At 36.7% G+C, this 19,247-nt stretch overlaps 1 protein-coding gene across 3 annotated transcripts in view; it reads left to right on the plus strand.

Moving 5' to 3' along the window:
- SPAG16 (sperm associated antigen 16) overlaps positions 1–19,247 on the plus strand; it is an 815,445-nt gene that overhangs the window by 80,800 nt on the left and 715,398 nt on the right. For all 3 annotated transcript variants that reach the window (XM_060410399.1, XM_042244199.2, XM_060410400.1), the window contains exon 9: positions 5,049–5,158. In XM_060410399.1, coding sequence (XP_060266382.1) covers positions 5,049–5,158 — 110 coding nt within the window. The remainder of the gene's footprint in view (positions 1–5,048; positions 5,159–19,247) is intronic.

Below are 19,247 nucleotides of genomic sequence, written 5' to 3' on the forward strand. Positions count from 1 at the left end.
TCAATAAGCAGAGACATTAATTTGCCAGACAAAGTTCCAGATAGTCAAAGCTTTGGTTTTTAGTAAGCATGTGAGAATTGGACCATAAAGAAGGCTCAGCACTGAAGAGTTGATGCTTTCCAATTGTGGTGTCGGAGAAGACCCTTGAGAGTCCCTTGGAGACCAAACCAGTCAATCCTAAAGGAAATCAATCCTGAATATTCAATGGAAGGACTGATACTGAAGCTGGAGCTCCAATACTTTGGCCACCTGCTGTGAAGAGCAGACTCATTAGAAAAAACCCTGATGCTGGGAAAGAATGCAGGCAGGTGTAGAATGGGACAACAGAGAATGAGATGGTTGGATGGCATCACTGGTTTAATGGACTCAAGATTGAGCAACCTCCAGGACTAGAAAGCCTGGTGTGCTGCAGTCCATGGAGTTGCAAAGAGTTTGATATGAATGAGCAACTGAACAACAGCAACAAAATTTTCAGAAAATGCGTGTCTGGGCTTTCTGAAATCATTTCTTTCATATGCATCTAACTATCTGGGGCCAATTCTGCTTTCTTTATTGTTCAGTCCTTATTTCCTTGTTTACTAGTAAGAGATGGCTTTCACATCCTCCAGCTCCTTTTCACTCTCTGGGAGGATATAGCTGGTGGCTTCCACATAGCTGGGTTTTTTCACCTGGGCTCACATATTTGCATTTGGAAAAGGCTTGTTTCCTAGTAGAGCATAGAGCAGAAAATATTTCAGAAAGAACACAATCAAATATAAGTATGATCATTAAAATACCAAAATCTCAGGAACTCTTAACTCTCAAAATAACTAATGATTGTGAAAAATAATAAACACAAGAAGGCTTAAAGTTTGAGGAATTGTACATTAAATTGATGCTTACATCAGTTAACCTCTAAATGTTACATTCTACTTACTAGTTCATGATTTTATTTATTTATCCTTGACAACTCTATTAAAATAAACTAATGGTTTATAGATAACTCCTTTATGAAATTGTCTCCTGATATTTATTTCAGAATTGAATTCATGATTTTCTAGACTGACACTTATAAGTTACTTTGAAGATCAATTTTGTAATTACATTTTAATCTGTATTTTGAAGTGACTTTTGATCAAAATAAATTCAAACTCAAAGGAAGAAAACATGTTTTATTTAAGTTGAGTAGGTCTCAATTACCTGAATAAAAGTAATTCCTTAAATTATGTACTGAATAATTCTGTGCTCCTTATAAACATGCTTTCTATTTTTATAAAGGATTTGCAGTTCCTTTTCCTAAGCTTTTTGAGTGATTTCTGCATTTGGCTATGTGATCTCAGAGTGTTATCACTCAGATTGGCTGATCAACTGGAACCCTACTTAGTCAACCTCTTTGAGAAGTTGGTTTATTGATTAACTGCTGATTCTTCATAAATCTTGCTGTCTTTCACAATTATTTTCATATATTTAACTCTTCCCCTCTTGATTTTCTCATTTTAGTTTAAGTTTTAAAATATTTTATCTATTATTCATATATTTTTCATTTATTTTGAGCATAAACTTGTATGGCAGTAGAAATTCTTTAGATTAAATATAATTTGGGAAGCAGTAACTTTATTACCATTTACTTGGTTATTTAATCTAAATTTAAGGAATAAGCGAAAACTTGGATTTATTTGGAGTAGTTATCAAAGAATTTTAAATTTACAACATGTTAAATTTTAAATTTAACAACATGATATGTTTATTATGGGAGAATTTTAAATTATAACATTGGAAAAATTATCCATAATTGCTTACACCTAAAGAGAATGTTATTAATACTTTAGTAGTTAAGTTTCTCATCTGAAAAATGTTTATAATTCTATGTTTGCTCTGGTATGGTATGTAGAATAGTAGAAATGTTCCTAAGAGAAACTATGATATAATGATTATTATCAACTAGATATTTGAAGTGATAGTTACATTACAGTTTTCTTTGTTGTAATGGGAAGTATTGTGTATCTAATATTTATAATACCTACACAGAAAACCTTTCAGTATGATGTATTATGAGATAAAACTTTTTGTGAAACTTACAAAAACTCAAAACATATTTCATATGCTGTTTTGTTTATTCTGTTTGTGTTAGCTGATATTTCTTTGATTTCACATGAGACTGCAAAGAAGCATATATTTTATGATATCTTATAGTTTATGATAGGAATCTATGAATTCAAGAAAAATATTTAGAAATTGGAAATCATTTATGAAGTGAAAAACTGTGAAATTGACTTCAGAGCATCACTAACAGATGTCATATTTAGTAGAGCAAAGGTTTTAGCTTAAGTAATTGCTTTTCGGGTTGGGTATTTTTTGTTGCTCAGAATTGCACTACAAGATATCAGTTTCTTATGACTATATGTAGGAAATGGTCTAGTTTAGTTAGATACATGTTATCGTTTAACATATAGCTCTTTCCCTTTATCTCTATTACCTTTTTCTTAATTCTAATTAGATGTATACTTTGATCTCATTTGAGCTTCCTAATCTCTTGGATATTTTCTGTTTTTCTCCCTTGGAAAAATTATGGATACTTTCTTCATGATATTTTTTCAGTTAAATAATTTTCTTTTCAGCTGTGTTTAATCTATATTGGTGTTAGGGACTGATATAATGTAGGTACTTACATATTTGTTAAATGAATGTGTTCATGCATATCTGACATTTAACCAGGGGCCTGAATGTTCAGTTAGTTAACACTGGGTTGAATGTGCACATCTGTGAAGTGGTTGAATGGGTGAAATTTAGCATTGGGAGTACAATAACTATAATTTCTGTAAGTTAAAAATGTGTATATTTGATGTTTACTTTGTTTCTCTTAAGAAATTGTATCTTCCTTAAGCTATGTTTGTGCTCAAGTAAAAACTGGCATAGCAGCAGTCAGTACTATAGGCCTTTTCATTAACAAATATCAGATGATAAATATAAGGATGCTCTTATGGGGAAATGGCCTTTCTTAGGATATTACTAAACATTAAGAAGCATTTTGTGGAATTTTGAAAAGTTCAGTTCAGTCACTCAGTTGTGTCTGACTCTTTGCGACCCCATGAACTGCAGCACGCCAGGCCTCCCTGTCTATCACCAACTCCTGGAGTCCACCCAAACCCATGTCCATTGAGTCGGTGATGCCATCCAACCATCTCATCCTCTGTCATCCCCATCTCCTCCTGCCCTCAATTTTTCCCAGCATCAGGGTCTTTTCAAATGAGTCAGCTCTTTGAAATGTTTTTTTCACTTAACCATGAATGTGACAAAGACCCAATGTTTGAGCCTTTCATTTGTTCAATAAATCTTTGTGTAAATAAAAGTGATAGTTATCTGATAGTGGAAATCATGCTATTATTGGTACCTTGAGAAATGATTAAGAAGGATTATTTTTCTTTCCATTACACATGCATTATGCAATGTATAATCTCATGTTTTGGTTGCAAATGTTGAATTTTTTTCTAAAATATTATTGAAGTGTAAATTCTTGTAATTTCATTTTGCTTGTGGAACTACATATACTTATAAACTAAGCACTTTTTGTTGTTTTACTTTCATTTATCCTTATCATTTTGCTGTTTGTCTCTTGCTTTTTATTTTATTTCTTTAAAATTGGTGTTTAGTAATGTTTTACATTCTACATGAGGTCTGCTCATATAATTATCCACTGGAATCCTGGATCCCTCTCTTTATTGCTTTCTCCTTTCTTCCCTATAGATATTGCTATGCAAATTCTCCTTATATGTAAAAGGGAACAAAAGAGAGTGAACTACACAGTGTTATTGCCAGGATGTCATGAAATAACACATATGCTTAGACAAGTAGCTATTAGATAGGAAAACATCAATGAAGCATAAATGCTAGCTATTATTATTTTAAATCATCATCACTACCAGGCTTTCACTCTTGGTCATGGAAGAGGAAAATGCTATAAAAGAGAATTTGAAGTGAAAGTTTTTCTCTAATATCAATGAGCTGTAATTGTTGCTTTTCCTCCACATTTTGACTCAGATTCTGTGGGGTCCTAATTTGTAGCACCATTGAGGGAAGACAGACAGTCTGAATACCCTAGTGTTTGAAGTTTTTAAAGTACTTTTATGTAGTACTAACTTATGCAACATTTGGCTTTTATGTTATTGTGGGGGTTATTTTGATGGTTTTCTTCTTTGAAACTGGTACTGAGTTGGAAAAATTGGATCAGGAAAGAAACTAAATGCTAGCTAGCATGTGCTTCCTCACCTTTATAACGTCATAATTATTTGAGAACCTTGACAAAAAATCCTTTGAGATATTTTTGCGTTCATTGTCTTTTCTCTGTCATAGATTGATATTATAAATTAGAACATTTAGTTATTTAAGAGTTAATGATTATAACCATATTAATTATTGAAATCAGCTGGCTGTTTAGAAATATAGGAGGGAATTATATATACCTAAACATGTATATGTATATGAAAAGATGTGAAAAAGAAACAGAGTTTGCCTATCACTTTTCTTTTCCCCTCAAATGATTCCTTAGGACTGCCCCTTATGTCCAGGGGAGTTTAGACTTTAGTATTATAACTATTTTGGAATGTTACCCTGTGTTTTCTGTTTTTGTTTTTGTTTTTTTTTTTCAACATTTTGAAGCACAGAGGATATATTATTAATACAATCTTCATTTTAAAATCTCTTCTTTATTATCCAGTTCCACTTAGGAAATTTTTGTTATTGCTTACAATTCTCTCCTTTGACCCCCTTCAGCTTTGTTTATAAATACATGAAATCTCATGAAAGCAGGAATTTAGATATAATTGAGTTGGAAATTGGCCTACATGCTCTTCAGCTGGCTCGCCAAGCCAATTCACTAACCTTGCAGCATTACTACCCTGCATTTTTGGGAAATGAATTTGAAACTTCACTTACAACATTTTGTTATGGTTTTAATATTATTATTTTAGTACTTCAAAAAATACATGTGTAATGAATTTGGCTTTCTTTTTTGGTTATAATGTTTCTTACAGACAGTATAAACATTAAGAGTAAATTGTATTATCTTACAGTTGTTCCTACTTGTAGAAAGGAAAATGCACCAGAAGGTCCTACTCAAAAAGGTCTTCGTGAAGCCAGAGAACAAAGCAAATGTAAAGCAAAGGCAAAAGCTAATACAAAGGTATGGTTTTTGTTTCCATTGATCCATGCTTAACTCTCAGATATTCAGATTCATGAACTCATATTGTATCATTATTTTATTGCAAAATGAATTTAGATATTATGAATTCCAAACTACTTGGACTACAGATGGAAAATGGAGGTTCTTGAATATTAGTAGTAATTGAGGGACACACATGTATTAGTGGTGGAGACAGCTCAGTGGATCACTCTGCCACATTTTCAAACTTAATCACAGCGATTTCTGCTCCTTTTCCTTTGTCCAGAGAAATAACTATCAACTCATCCCTTATTTATTTTCTCATACTAAAACTTCAAACTTTCATCAGTCTTTTAAAAAAGCAGAATGGAAAGAATTAATGCCCCATTTAAAAATCTCATTATGTCTTAGTGCCTTTGCTGTGCAATCAGGCTGATAGTTCAAATCTTCTGCAGCGATTACAGAAAAATGGTATTAAAAATGTCTGGTCAGAAAAAGAAATCAAAAATGAGGAAGAAAAAAAATTACATAAAACCCATGAAGAGTTTAGTTTCTTTTCATGAAAATTGCATAAAGTTTTAGCTGAGATATTGAATGTTTTTATAAAGTGGTTGTTACCTGTTGAGTTCTAAAGTATCTGACATTTAAGAATGAAAACATTTACAGATATAATAACTTTCTCCTAGTGGTAATGCTATAAGAACAACAGGATTTTTTTATGAATTCAAATAATCAATTAGCTAATATCTCTAATGTTTTTTTCCTCAAAGGTATTCCTTAGAATCTAGTGTCATATGTTAACATTTGAATAAAACATGAACTAAATACTTTTAATGATAGGTTATACTAAGGCTTTGATAATCACCTTTTTGTGTTGTTTACACTAATGTTTCATTGTTCTTCTATTATCAATATTAATTTTTAAATTTTTGGTATTTGGGGGAGAATCCCCTTAGCCCGCCTCCAGCTTCCCTATGCTTTCAAGGTCCCATCAGGACTGACCCTCCACTATAGAGCTTTCCCACATCTCCTCCTGCCTGTAGTTTGAGTCTCTTCCAAATGGGGTGGTAGGTGACTCCGATGCTGTCAGTAAGTCATGCTTCTTCTTGTTTGCATAATCTTTATATATCTCCACAGAGTTTATTAAGTCAGGAAGCAAATATAGCACTCACAATAATTTTTTAAAAAATTAGAGCTAAGGATTTGGGGTGTGATACTGGCAGTTTTCATGCAGAAGGCAATGGCAGCCCACTCCAGTACTCTTGCCTGGAAAATCCCGTGGATGGAGGAGCCTGGTAGGCTGCAGTCTATGGAGTCGCACAGAGTCGAACATGACTGAAATGACTTAGCAGCAGCAGCAGCAGCAGCAGCAACAGTGGTGGTTTTCATCAAGAAACATTTTCCTTTTCTAATGTGGCTTAGGCATTCTTTTTAACATAGTAATTCATACTTAGAAATGATCATTTCAGGTTAGTAGTTAAAGATATCGAGCTCTGTGTCATAATCAAAATTCCAAGCTTGAATGAGTTTCTTCTGTGTTTAAGGATGTGTGACAGCTGACTGTAGGCTGTCTGTAAGTGGGTGACAGTCAGGGATGTTGGAGCAGAGCAGGCAGGAAGGCTGGCTGGGCCATTGCTCCAACAGTGGCCAAATAAATAGAGAAATTGTGGAACTTTGAGGTTAAAGCACATGGTATATTTTTGTGAGGCTTCCTTTCCTGTCCCTACCCCCCCCCCACTCCCCTACCCCCCAATCCTACGGTTCTCTCTATGGTAAGATGCCAGGTCTGGTGTGTGTGCTGGCGGCAGGGGTGCTCTAAAGTTAGCCCAAGCTTTGCTTTTCTCCTCAGTCCCAACATATAAGTGTGTATCTCTCAAGGCAATTTCCCTCCTTTCATTAGGGATAGATTCTTGGCCTTTAGTCTACATGTAAAAGGTTTATCATGTATCCTCAGTATAAAAGTGAAGAAAAATAGGCTAGGAGGAATGTTTTATTTGCTTTTGCAATTTTAAAAGCAGTTGCTTAATGAATTTTTCCAGTGTTTTGCTTTTTCCTTCCATGGTGGCTCAGAGGTTAAAGTGTCTGCCTGCAATGCGGGAGACCTGGGTTCGATCCCTGGGTTGGGAAGTTCCCCTGGAGAAGGAAATGGCAACCCACTCCAGTATTCTTACCTGGAGAATCCCAAGAACGGAGGAGCCTGGTAGGCTACAGTTCATGGGGTCACAAAGAGTAGGACACGACTGAGCGACTTCACTTTCACTTTCACTTTCAGGAAAAATCAGGGTATCATTTTGGGTGTAAGTCAGAAAAAGAACTACTTTAGATCATTTTGAATGAAATAAATATAATACATGGAGTTGGTTATATAGGTTACAGAAGATCTAAGATGTCATTTAGGGAAGAAGCAGACAGCTCAGAGATTGGCAATGGCAGGGCATTTTCCTATCTTGGGGACACAGTGGAAGAACATTATTATCAGAACTGAGGAACTGGGTCCAGCAGGTGGGAAGAGTATGAAGTAAGAGGCTGTCTAGTAGGAGCTAGAGACATGGAAAGGATGCAGGGCATGGGGGAAGGAACTTGAAACACATAATGCTAAGGTAGGGATTAGAAAAAACTCATTAATTGATATATATTAAGAAAATATGCATAGCCAAACAGTCTATCTCTAGTCATAAGATGTACTTTATATACTTCTTCCTTTTTTTTTTTTTTTTTTTTAAAGTTCTCATTCAGGGATTATGCTTGGTTTAACCATCACCCACTGGAGTTGGGGGCTGGGGGCTTCTCAGGAGACTCAGTGGTAAAGAATTTGTCTGCCAAGCAGGAGATGTAGGCTTGATTGCTGGGTCAGGAAGGTCTCTTGGGGAAGAAAATGGATGACCCATATTTTTAATACTCAGTGGTCTGAGGATTTAGTGGCCCTGTTTTCTTGGGTTGTTGTAGTTTCTCATTGACATTTACTACTTAACATGGATGTACTAAGATGGGCCCCAGGCATTTTGCTGGGTTCTAAAATGTAATTCCATAATATATTTTCAAATATAACATCTTTGCTGATGACTTTCAAAGCTACATATTGCCATACTTAGCTGCACACCACTAATTTATCTATTTATAGTTTCCATCTTGAGATGGTACCATTGCCTCAAAATTAACATGACTTAATTCACAAATCATCTTAATTCATAAACAAGCTAATTTTTTCATTTAAAAAAATTCTTTAAATAGTGTCTGCAATCTAATAAAAGAGTCAGTTCAAAAATATGTCATTTATCATCTTTGATCCTCTCCTTTCAGTGTCTCCCATGCTCCCACTGATGCCTTTTTCACATTAGTTGGCAAGTTCTGAATTTTTATACTGGGGTTAGGTGGGAATGGGAGACTTAGGGGTTAAAAATCTGATAGAAAAGTACCTAACAAGCTTATCTTGAAGTTTCTTCATTGGAAGAGCAAGTTAAATTAAATTAAATTGGGGGATTGAGGAAGAGTACATCCCATCCAGAAACGCTGGGCTGGAAGAAGCACAAGCTGGAATCAAGATTGCCTGTAGAAATATCAATAACCTCAGATATGCAGATGATACCGCCCTTATGGCAGAAAGTGAAGAGGAACTAAAAAGCCTCTTGTTGAAAGTTAAAGAAGAGAGTGAAAAAGTTGGCTTAAAGCTCAATATTCAGAAAAATAAGATCATGGCATCTGGTCCCATCACTTCATGGGAAATAGAAGGAGAAACAGTGGAAACAGTGTCAGACTTTATTTTTTGGTGCTCCAAAATCACTGCAGATGGTGACGGCAGCCATGAAATTAAAAGACGATTACTCTTTGGAAGAAAAGTTATGACCAACCTAGATAGCACATTGAAAAGCAGAGATATTACTTTGCCAACAAACATCCATCTAGTCAAGGCTATGGTTTTTCCAGGGGTCATGTATGGATGTTGGACTGTGAAGAAAGCTGAGCACCGAAGAATTGATGCTTTTGAACTGTGGTGTTGGAGAAGACTCTTGAGAGTCCCTTGTACCGCAAGGAGATCCAAAGAGTCCATTCTAAAGGAGATCCGAGTCCCTTCTAAAGGAGATCAGCCCTGAGTGTTCTTTGGAAGGAATGATGCTAAAGCTGAAACTCCAGTACTTTGGCCACCTCATGTGAAGAGTTGACTCATTGGAAAAGACTGTGATGCTGGGAGGGATTGGGGGCAGGAGGAGAAGGGGACGACTGAGGATGAGATGGCTGGATAACATCACCGACTCAATGGACATGAGTTTGAGTAAACTCCGGGAGATGGTGATGTACAGGGAGGCGTGGCGTGCTGCGATTCATGGGGTCGCAGAGTCGGACACGACTGAGCGACTGAACTGCACTACACTGAACTGAAGGAGGAGATTATGGGGGACTTTCAAAATTATCTTTAAACTACCTATTGCACTGCTCCTTTTTTTTAAAAAAAATTATCACTCCTACCCTTCTAAAGCTGATCTCCGTGGAAAACCTTAACTTCCTCCTAGACTGTTCTCCAGTAGTCCATTCTGTGTGACATTGAATATTTTTGCCATAAACTTGCTGGTATAAATTGGATTAATCTTCCTTAGACAGTTGTATAATTTTACTTTTCAAGCCAGCTTAGTATCCAGATACCTCAGTTGGTAAAGAATCCACCTGCAACGCAGGAGACCCCAGTTCAATTCCTGGGTCTGGAATATTGCCTAGAGAAGGGATAGGCTACCCACTCCAGTATTCTTGGGTGACCCTTGTGGCTTAGCTGGTAAAGAATCTGCCTTCAATGTGGGAATCCCACCGGGGATTCCCTGGTGGCTCAGATGGTAAAGTGTCTGCCTGTAATGCGGGAGACCTTGATTCAGTCCCTGGGTTGGGAAGATCCCCTGCAGAAGGAAATGGCAACCCACTCCAGTACTCTTGCCTAGAAAATTCCATAAATGAAGGAGTCTTGTGGGCTATAGTAGATGGGGTCACAAAGAGTCAGACATGACTAAGTGACTTCACTTTCTTCCAATGCGGGATACCTGGGTTCAACCCCTGGGTGGGAAAGATCCCCTGGGGAAGGGAAAGGCTACCCACTCCAGTATTCTTCCTTAGAGAATTCCATGGACTGTATAGTCTATGGGGCTGCAAGGAATCAAACACGACTGAACAACTTTCACTTTCACCTCACTCTTCCTGATATGCCATGCTAATTTCTCTATATTTTTCTATAACATATTGAGAGTCATTTCCTAGGCAGGTTGATAAGAAGTCTAGGGGTCCCCAAGGAGAGAGGGGTCTGGAATTCTCAAGGAGGAAGAAAGGACAAACTTTTTTCCTTCTCTACATTCCTTAGGATTATATAACAACAATGTATTCTGCCTGAGGACAGTCTCTGGATTAAACCTTCTGGCTAATTCTGTAAATTATGGGAGTAGACCTGCTCTTTACAAGGATTATATAACAACAGTGTATTCTGCCTGAGGACAGTCTCTGGATTAAACCTTCTGGCTAATTCTGTTATCTTAAAATGTAAATTATGGGAGTAGGTCTGGTGAGGTCTTTACAACCTTCAGACATTCTTTGGATTTACTGGAGAGTATATAACTTCATTGCTAACACTAACAAGCGGGTACTCTTTCTACCTGCTTCTGATGCCTATGTCAGAAGCTTTTTCTATCTCCTTTATACTTTAATAAAACTTTATTACACAAAAGCTCTGAGCGATCAAGCCTCGTCTCTGGCCCCGGATTGAATTCTTCTCCTCCGGGGGCCAAGAATCCCGGCGTCGTGATTCAACAACAAACTTTCAATATGATATTGTACTCTAAAAGTTAATTCTTATGGTTTAAACTATTTTCTGTAAAATTATGGAAACAATTTCCCTAAATACTGGAGAAAAGCCATTTTTCTTCCCTCTGTAAACCAAACAATGGGTTACTAAAATAGTCAACAGGTTAGTTTTTGTGAAGACAACTATACATTCGGAGAAGGCAATGACAACCCACTCCAATACTCTTGCCTGGAAAATTCCATGGATGGAGGAGCCTGGTAGGCTGGAGTCCATGGGGTCACCAAGAGTCGGACATGACTGAAGCAACTTCACTTTAGTTTTTCACTTTCCTGCATTGGAGAAGGAAATGGCAACCCACTCCAGTGTTCTTGCCTGTAGAATCCCAAGGACTGCGGTGCAGTCACATAAGTCACAGATGAGAGAAAGAAATTACTACTTTCAGTTCAGTTCAGTCGCTCAGTCTTTTCCGACTCTTTGCGACTCCATGGATTGCAGCATGCCAGGCTTCCCTCACCAACTCCCGGAACCTACTCAAACTCACATCCATCACGTCAGTGATGCCATCCAACCATGTCACCCTCTGTCCTCTTCTCCTTCCACCTTCAGTCTTTCCTAGTATCAGGGTCCTTTCCAATGAGTTGGTTCGTTGCATCAGGTGATCAAAGTATTGGAGCTTCAGCTTCAGCATCAATCCTTCCAAGGAATATTCAGGACTGATTTCATTTAGGATGGACTGGTTGGATCTCCTTGCAGTCCAAAGGACTCTTCAAGAGTCTTCTCCAACACCACAGTTCAAAAGCATCAATTCTTCAGTGCTCAGCTTTCTTTATAGTCCAACTCTCACATCCATACATGACTATGGGAAAAAGAAATTACTGCTTTAGAGGCTTTGAATGGTGATCAGACATGTGAAAAGTTAAAGATGGTAGTTGTTCAGTCACTAAATTGTGTCTGACTCTTGTGATCCCATTGATTGTAGCCTGCCAGGCTCCTCTGTCCATGGGATTCTTCAAGCAAGACTATTAGAGTGGGTTGCCATTTCCTTCTACAGGGGATCTTCCTGACCCAGGAATTTAACCCAGGTCTCCTGCATTGCAGGCAGATAATTTACCAACTGAGCCATGAGGGAAGCCTATCCTCCCAAGAAGTTTATGGTGGTGGTGGTTTAGAAACCACCATGCCTTCATAAAAGTATCAACATTTTTTGTTGTTGTTCAGTCTCTAAGTCATGTCCTATTTTCTGTGACCCCATGGACTGTAGCATGCCAGTCTTCACTGTCCTCCCCTGTCCTTCACTATCAATTTGATTTCTGGTTCCTCTGTCTTTTCTAAATCCAGCTTGTACATATGAAAATTCTTGGTTCATGTACTATTGAAGCCTAGCTTGGAGGATTTTGAGCAATACTTTGCTTGCATGTGAGATGAGTTGAGCATTCTTTGGCCTTGTCTTTCTTAGGGATTGAAATGAAAACTGAACTTTTCCTTCCTGTGGCCACTGCTGAGTTTTCCAATCTTGCTGGCATATTGAGTGAAGCACCTTCGCAGCACCATCTTTTAGGATTTGAAATATTTCAGCTAGAATTCCATCACCTCAACTAGCTTTGTTTGTAATGATGCTTCCGAAGGCCCAGTTAACACCACAGTCCAGGATGTCTGGCCCTAGGTGTGTGATCACACCATTGTGGATATCTGGGTCATTAAGATCTTTTTCTGTATAGTTCTTGTGTGTATTCTTGCTACCTCTTAGTATCCTCTGCTTCTGTTAGGTCCATACCATTTCTATTCTTTTTTGTGTCCATCTTTGCATGAAACAGGGCTTTCCTAGTAGCTCAGAGAGTAAAGAATCTGCTTGCTGTGCTGAAGACCTAGCTCAGAAGGATCTTCTGGAGAAGGAATGGCAACCTAGTCCAGTATTCTTGCCAGTCCAAGATTCTATGGGAGAATCCCATAGACAGAGGAGCCTGGCAGGCTATAGTCCATTGGGCACAACTGAAATGGCTTAGTACTAGCAACTTGTATGAAATGTTCCCTTGATAGCTCTAATTTTCTTGAAGAGCTCTCTAGTCTTTTCCATTCTATTGTTCCCCCCGCCCCCCCCTTTTTTTTTTTTGATTTTTCAGTTAGGAAGGCTTATCTCTCTGTGCTTTCTTTGGAATTCTGCATTCAGATGGGTATATCTTTCCTTTTCTCCTTTACCTTTTGCTTCTTTTCTCTTCTCAGCTATTTGTAAGGCCTCCTCAGACAACCATTTTGCCTTTTTGCATTTCTTCTTCTTGGTGATGGTTTTGATCAACTCCTCCTGTACGATGTCACAAATCTCTGTCCATAGTTCTTGAGGAACTCTGTCTGTCAGATCTAGTCCCTTGAATCTGTTTGTCACTTACACTGTATAATCGTAAGAGATTTGATTTAGGTCATACCTGAATGACCTGGTTGTTTTCTCTACTTTCTTCAGTGTAAGTCTGAATTTGGCAATAAGGAGTTCATGATCTGAGCCACCATCAGCTCCCTGTGAAAGGTTGTTGTTGAATCACTACGCCGGGATTCTTGGCCCCCGGAGGAGAAGAATTCAATCCAGGGCCAGAGACGAGGCTTGATCGCTCAGAGCTTCCGTGTAATAAAGTTTTATTAAAGTATAAAGGAGATAGAGAAAGCTTCTGACATAGGCATCAGAAGGGGGCAGAAAGAGTACCCCCCTGCTAGTCTTCAGCTGGATGTTATGTAGTCACCAGCAGTCTGTCAATGAAAGAAAGGAATGTCTCAAAACTTGGAATGGTACCAGGCCCCTCACCCATAAGATGTATTTTGGGATAATCTTGGCACCAAATGGTTTATCTTGGGCCATAAAAGAATTAACTTGAATCTTGAAGAAGGGCAGAGCACCATACAAATAGTTTTATTTACATAGATTAGAGGAACAATATCGGAGTATAACATACTTGTTTATCAAGTAGGTTCTGAGCCCAAAAGGCGGAGTAAAGTTTGGGGTAAATGCAGAGTACATTAGTATAGCTTAAGATAAACATTTCCATAAGAAAAAGGCAATGGTTAACTTCAAATGAAACCAGGTGTCATTATGGCAACACAGAATTTTAAGAGAAACCTCCTTTTAAATTTGTATAGAGAAGGAAAAAAAATATCACTAGTTTGTTTCTTCCTGCCGCTTAAGGGAGATAAAAATGTCTGACACTTGCAGGCTATTTCCTCCATTTGGAGACCCCTGGCCTTCCTGCCTGTTACCCTCTCACCAGTCTTGTTATTGCTGACTATATAGGGCTTCTCCCTCTTTGGCTGCAAAGAAAATAATCAGTCTGATTTCTTGTATTGACCATCTGGTGATGTCCATGTGTAGAGTCATCTCTTGTGTTGTTGGAAGAGGGTGTTTGCTACAATCAGTGCATTCTCTTCACACAACCCTGTTTGCCTTTCCAGGCTTCATTTTGTACTCCAAGACCAAGCTTGCCTGTTACTCCAGGTATCTCTTGACCAGGTATCCTACTTTTGCATTCCAGTCCCCTGTGATGAAAAGGACATTTTTTTTTGAAGTTAGTTCTAGAAGATCTTGTAGGTCTTCATAGAACTGTTTAACTTCCACTTCTTTGGCATTAGTAGTTGGGTCATAGACTTGGATTACCATGATATTGAATGGTTTGCCCTGGAAATGAACCAAGATCATTCTGTCATTTTTTAGATTGCACCCAAGTACTGCATTTCAGACTCTCTTATTGACTGTAAGGGCTACTCCATTTTTTCTTAGGGATTCTTGCCTACAGTAGTAGATATGATGGTCATCTGAATTAAATTCTCCCACTCCTGTCCAGTTTATTTCACTGATCCTAAAATCCCTATGTTCACTCTTGCCGTCTCCTGTTTGACTACTTCCAATTTACCTTAGTTCATGGATCTAACATTTCAGGTTCTTATTTAATATTGTTCATTATAGCAGATTTGCACATAACTCTCAACTTCTTTAGAGGCTATTTTATATTTTGATTTGCTTAATGAAAACATGGAATCTTATTTAATATATTTGTCTTGATATCTTTGGTATTTATATAAAATAGATTGCAGTTTAAATAATATGATATGAAAATATAAAGATGAGTGAAAGTTCCTTTTAACTCTGATATGCCAATTTATATCATCATGTTGTGTGATGCCACCCTGGCCTACTAATGGTGCACTTCAAGAACAATTAAATACCCTTTCATGCTAGTACTGTGCTTTATTACAGCAAACTTAGCTGCATTTTGTATAGTATTATTGAATATCGTTAAGCAGTAATTGTTGTTTTTTGCTGGAAGTACTGTGATTCCGACATCAACCAATGATCTCAGCATTTTGCCAATAATTATGAATACTAGTTTAGTATGTTAAATTAGCATTTTTCAGGCATAAGGTTGCAAAAAAGGAAATTAGATTTGCATTATTTTTAGAGTTTAGAATTATGGAATGTATTAAAAAGTCTAAAACCATATGCAAATGAAAATTTTAATGCCTGTAATTTGATAATAATGTTGAATATATTTAAGAGTTCAAAATATCATTAAAAATCCCTGAGGAACTATATTAATCAAAATATTTATTCATAATATTGTGCCATGTTAAATACATAAGGATTAAGCCAACTTGTTTATAATTCTGTTCTGAGTAGAAAATCAAATAACTAGAAATACATTACACTAAATTTATTCTGCTTTACATAAAAAGAAGTAAATGTTAATCAGAATAGAAGTAATTAAGAAATACTAATTATTCTCAGGTTTTTAACTCTACCATTTATTTTGAATCATGCATAAACATGAAGGATTTAGAAAATATGAAATCAGTTTGCAATGGGAAAATGCTTCAGTTCAGTTCAGTCACTCAGTCGTGTCCAACTCTTTGCGACCCCATGAATTGCATGCAGCATGCCAGGCCTCCCTGTCCATCACCAACTCCCAGAGTTCACTCAAACTCATGTCCATCGAATTGATGATGCCATCCAGCCATCTCATCCTCTGTCATCCCCTTCTCCTCCTGCCCCCAGTCCCTCTTAGCATCAGAATCTTTTCCAGTGAGCCAACTCTTCGCATCAGGTGGCCAGAGTACTGGAGTTTCAGCTTTAGCATCAGTCTTTCCAAAGAACACCAGGACTGATCTCCTTTAGAATGGGCTGGTTGGATCTCCTTGCAGTCCAAGGGACTCTCAAGAGTCTTCTCCAACACCACAGTTCAAAAGCATCAATTCTTCAGTGCTCAGCTTTCTTCACAGTCCAACTCTCACATCCATACACTGGAAAAACCATAGCCTTGACTAGATGGACATTTGTTGGCAAAGTAATGTTTCTGCTTTTCAATATGCTATCTAGGTTGGTCATAACTTTCCTTCCAAGGAGTAAGAGTTTTTTAATTTCATGGCTGCAATCACCATCTGCAGTGATTTTGGAGCACCAAACAATGAAGTCTGACACTGTTTCCACTGTTTCCCCATGTATTTCCCATGAAGTGATGGGAAAAGATGCCATGATCTTAGTTTTCTGAATGTTGAGTTTAAGCCAACTTTTTTCACTCTCCTCTCATTTTTATCAAGAGGCTTTTTAGTTTTTCTTCACTTTCTGCCATAAGGGTGATGTCATCTACATATCTGAGGTTATTGATATTTCTCCCGGCAATCTTGATTCCAGCTTGTGCTTCTTCCAGCCCAGCGTTTCTCATGATGTACTCTGCATATAAGTTAAATAAGCAGGGTGACAATATACAGCCTTGACGTACTCCTTTTCCTACTTGGAACCAGTCTGTAGTTCCATGTCCAGTTCTAACTGTTGCTTCTTGACCTGCATACAGATTTCTCAAGAGGCATGTCAGGTGTCTTGTATTCCCATCTCTTGAAGAATTTTCCAGTTTCCTGTGATCTACACAGTCAAAGGCTTTGGCATAGTCAATAAAGCAGAAATAGACGTTTTTTTTCTGGAACTCTCTTGCTTTTTCCATGATCCAGTGGATGCTGACAATTTGATCTCTGGTGCTTCTGCCTTTTCTAAAACCAGCTTAAACATCTGGAATTTTTTGCAATTTCAGACTTCGATCAATATCAACATGTATAGTTTAAAATACACCTGTGTTCAAGTAATATTTCCTTAACTTAATGTAAATATATTTGACTATAATATATAAATGTACAAATTATATATTGATTACATATATATATAAAGCATAAATGGAAATTATACACCATGGTCTTATACAACTTGCTTTTTCCTTTTGGTGTTTGGCTTCTAAGATTCTTCCATATTCTTTTATGGGGCTGTAATTCATTTCACACTATTTACTTTTGTGTTATGAATGTATGTTCAGATTGTTCTCAAAGTCTTGGTCCAGTTAACAGGCTGCCATGAATATTCTTGTACATGCCCCCTTGTGCACATATGCAAGGTTTTCTGTAGGATGTTAAATTTCCAGTGAAATTGCTGGAGAGATGAGGATTTTACTAGATAATGTCAAATTATTTTTCAAATTATTTTAACATGTCCACAAACCCACACATAGAGTTCCTGTTACTCTATGTCCTTTTTGACACTGGATATTACAGATTTCTTTGTTTTTGCCAAGTGAGTAAAATAAGTTACCTCACTTGGTATTAATTTTCATTTTTCTTACTAATAATTAAATTTAACATGTTCTCTTTTGCTTATAGGCAGTTCTTATGCTTGCTTCTATAAAATTCAGTTCATAGTGCTTTTTTCCCCGTTTTTCTATTAGGTTCTCGATCTTTGAAGAACATTTGTGGTATATTTTAATATTGAGTCCTTGATCAATTGCATGAATGTAGATATCTTGTCCCAGATGGCGACTTATATTTTCTGTTCCTTTGTAGTGTCTTTTAATGGATGAAGTTCTTCTTTTACATGGTTTTTATTTTTTAAAAAGTGACCCAGCAAAAAGTTCATTTTAATGTATTTAAATTTATCAATACTTTCTTTTATGGTAACGATTATTGTCACTTGCTTATGAGATACTTTCCTATCCCAAGATCAGAATGCTTTGCTTGAATATTTTCTTTTAAGATGTTTGTTTATTATTTTCCCTTTACTAAGTGTTTGTGTGTAATTCCTAAAAATATAGATATTCTCTTACATACACACAATATGGTATTTAGATGAAAAAAATTAACACTGATACAGTACTTTTTAATCAATTGAATTATTTGTGTTCTATTAATGTCTTTGATTTTTTTGAAACCAGCCTTTTTATTTTGGGAGTTGCAGATTCACATGCATTTGGAAAAAATAATACAAAGATCTTGTATATTCTTTATCTACTTTCCTTCTATGGTAACATCTTATAAAACTAAAATACAAAAAAAACTAAAATACAGTGTCACAGTCCTCAGTGGTCATTGATACAATGAAGGTGTAGAAAAGTTTCATCATCACAAGAAGCATTAGTGTTGCTCTTTTATAGTCATATCCACTTTTTGCTCTCTATTCCACTCTTCTTAATCTCTAATTGTAGACAACCACTATTTTTTTTTCCTCCAGATGTATAATATTGTCATCTCGAGATTGTTATTTAAATGGGATCATACTGTACTTAAGTTTTGTGACTGACTTTTACGTTCAGCATCTTTCTCTTGAAATTCATCCAAGCTTTTGTGTGGACCAGTAGCTATTATTATTATTATTTTTTTTTTTACTGAGTAGATGTTAATTCTTTTTTAAAATATATGGTAGAATTCTCCAAAGACCATCTGGCCCTGAGGATTTCTTTTTTGGATTACCAGTTCTTTTTAATGGTTAATTACCAGTCTTTTTAATGGTTATGGGGCTATTCAGATTATTTCACTTTAATTGATAGTTTTGGTATTTTGTGGTTTTTGGACTTGTTAAATTTATGAGCATGAAGTTATTTATAACATTCCCCTGTGATATTTTTAATAACTGTATGATCTGTGGTAAGATCCTACATTCCAGTATTCTTAATATTTTTTATTTGTATCTTTTCCCTTCTTATTTTTGTCAAACTTGCTAGATATAGTTTTATTGATTTTACTGACTTTTTAAAAAGAATTTCCTTTTTGTTTCATGATTTTCTGAATTGTTTTACTTTCATTTCATTGATTTCTGCTTTTGTTAGAGGAAACACACTGGCTGAAACCTCCCACCCTGGCTAGGCATCAGGGTTATTTTATGACAGGAGGTCGCAGTAAGGAACTAAGCCACCACCCATTGAAAGAGTTCAGGAGAGGTCAAAAGGAGACACCCTGGGTCCTACCACCTCCAAGAATTCTTCTTGATGACTTCCATCTTGGCTGAGCGATGCATGCACCACCAGGAAAGACCCAGTCAGAATGATT

The sequence above is a fragment of the Ovis aries genome, chromosome 2 (genome assembly GCF_016772045.2).
Source record: "Ovis aries strain OAR_USU_Benz2616 breed Rambouillet chromosome 2, ARS-UI_Ramb_v3.0, whole genome shotgun sequence".
Taxonomy (NCBI): Eukaryota; Metazoa; Chordata; class Mammalia; order Artiodactyla; family Bovidae; genus Ovis; species Ovis aries.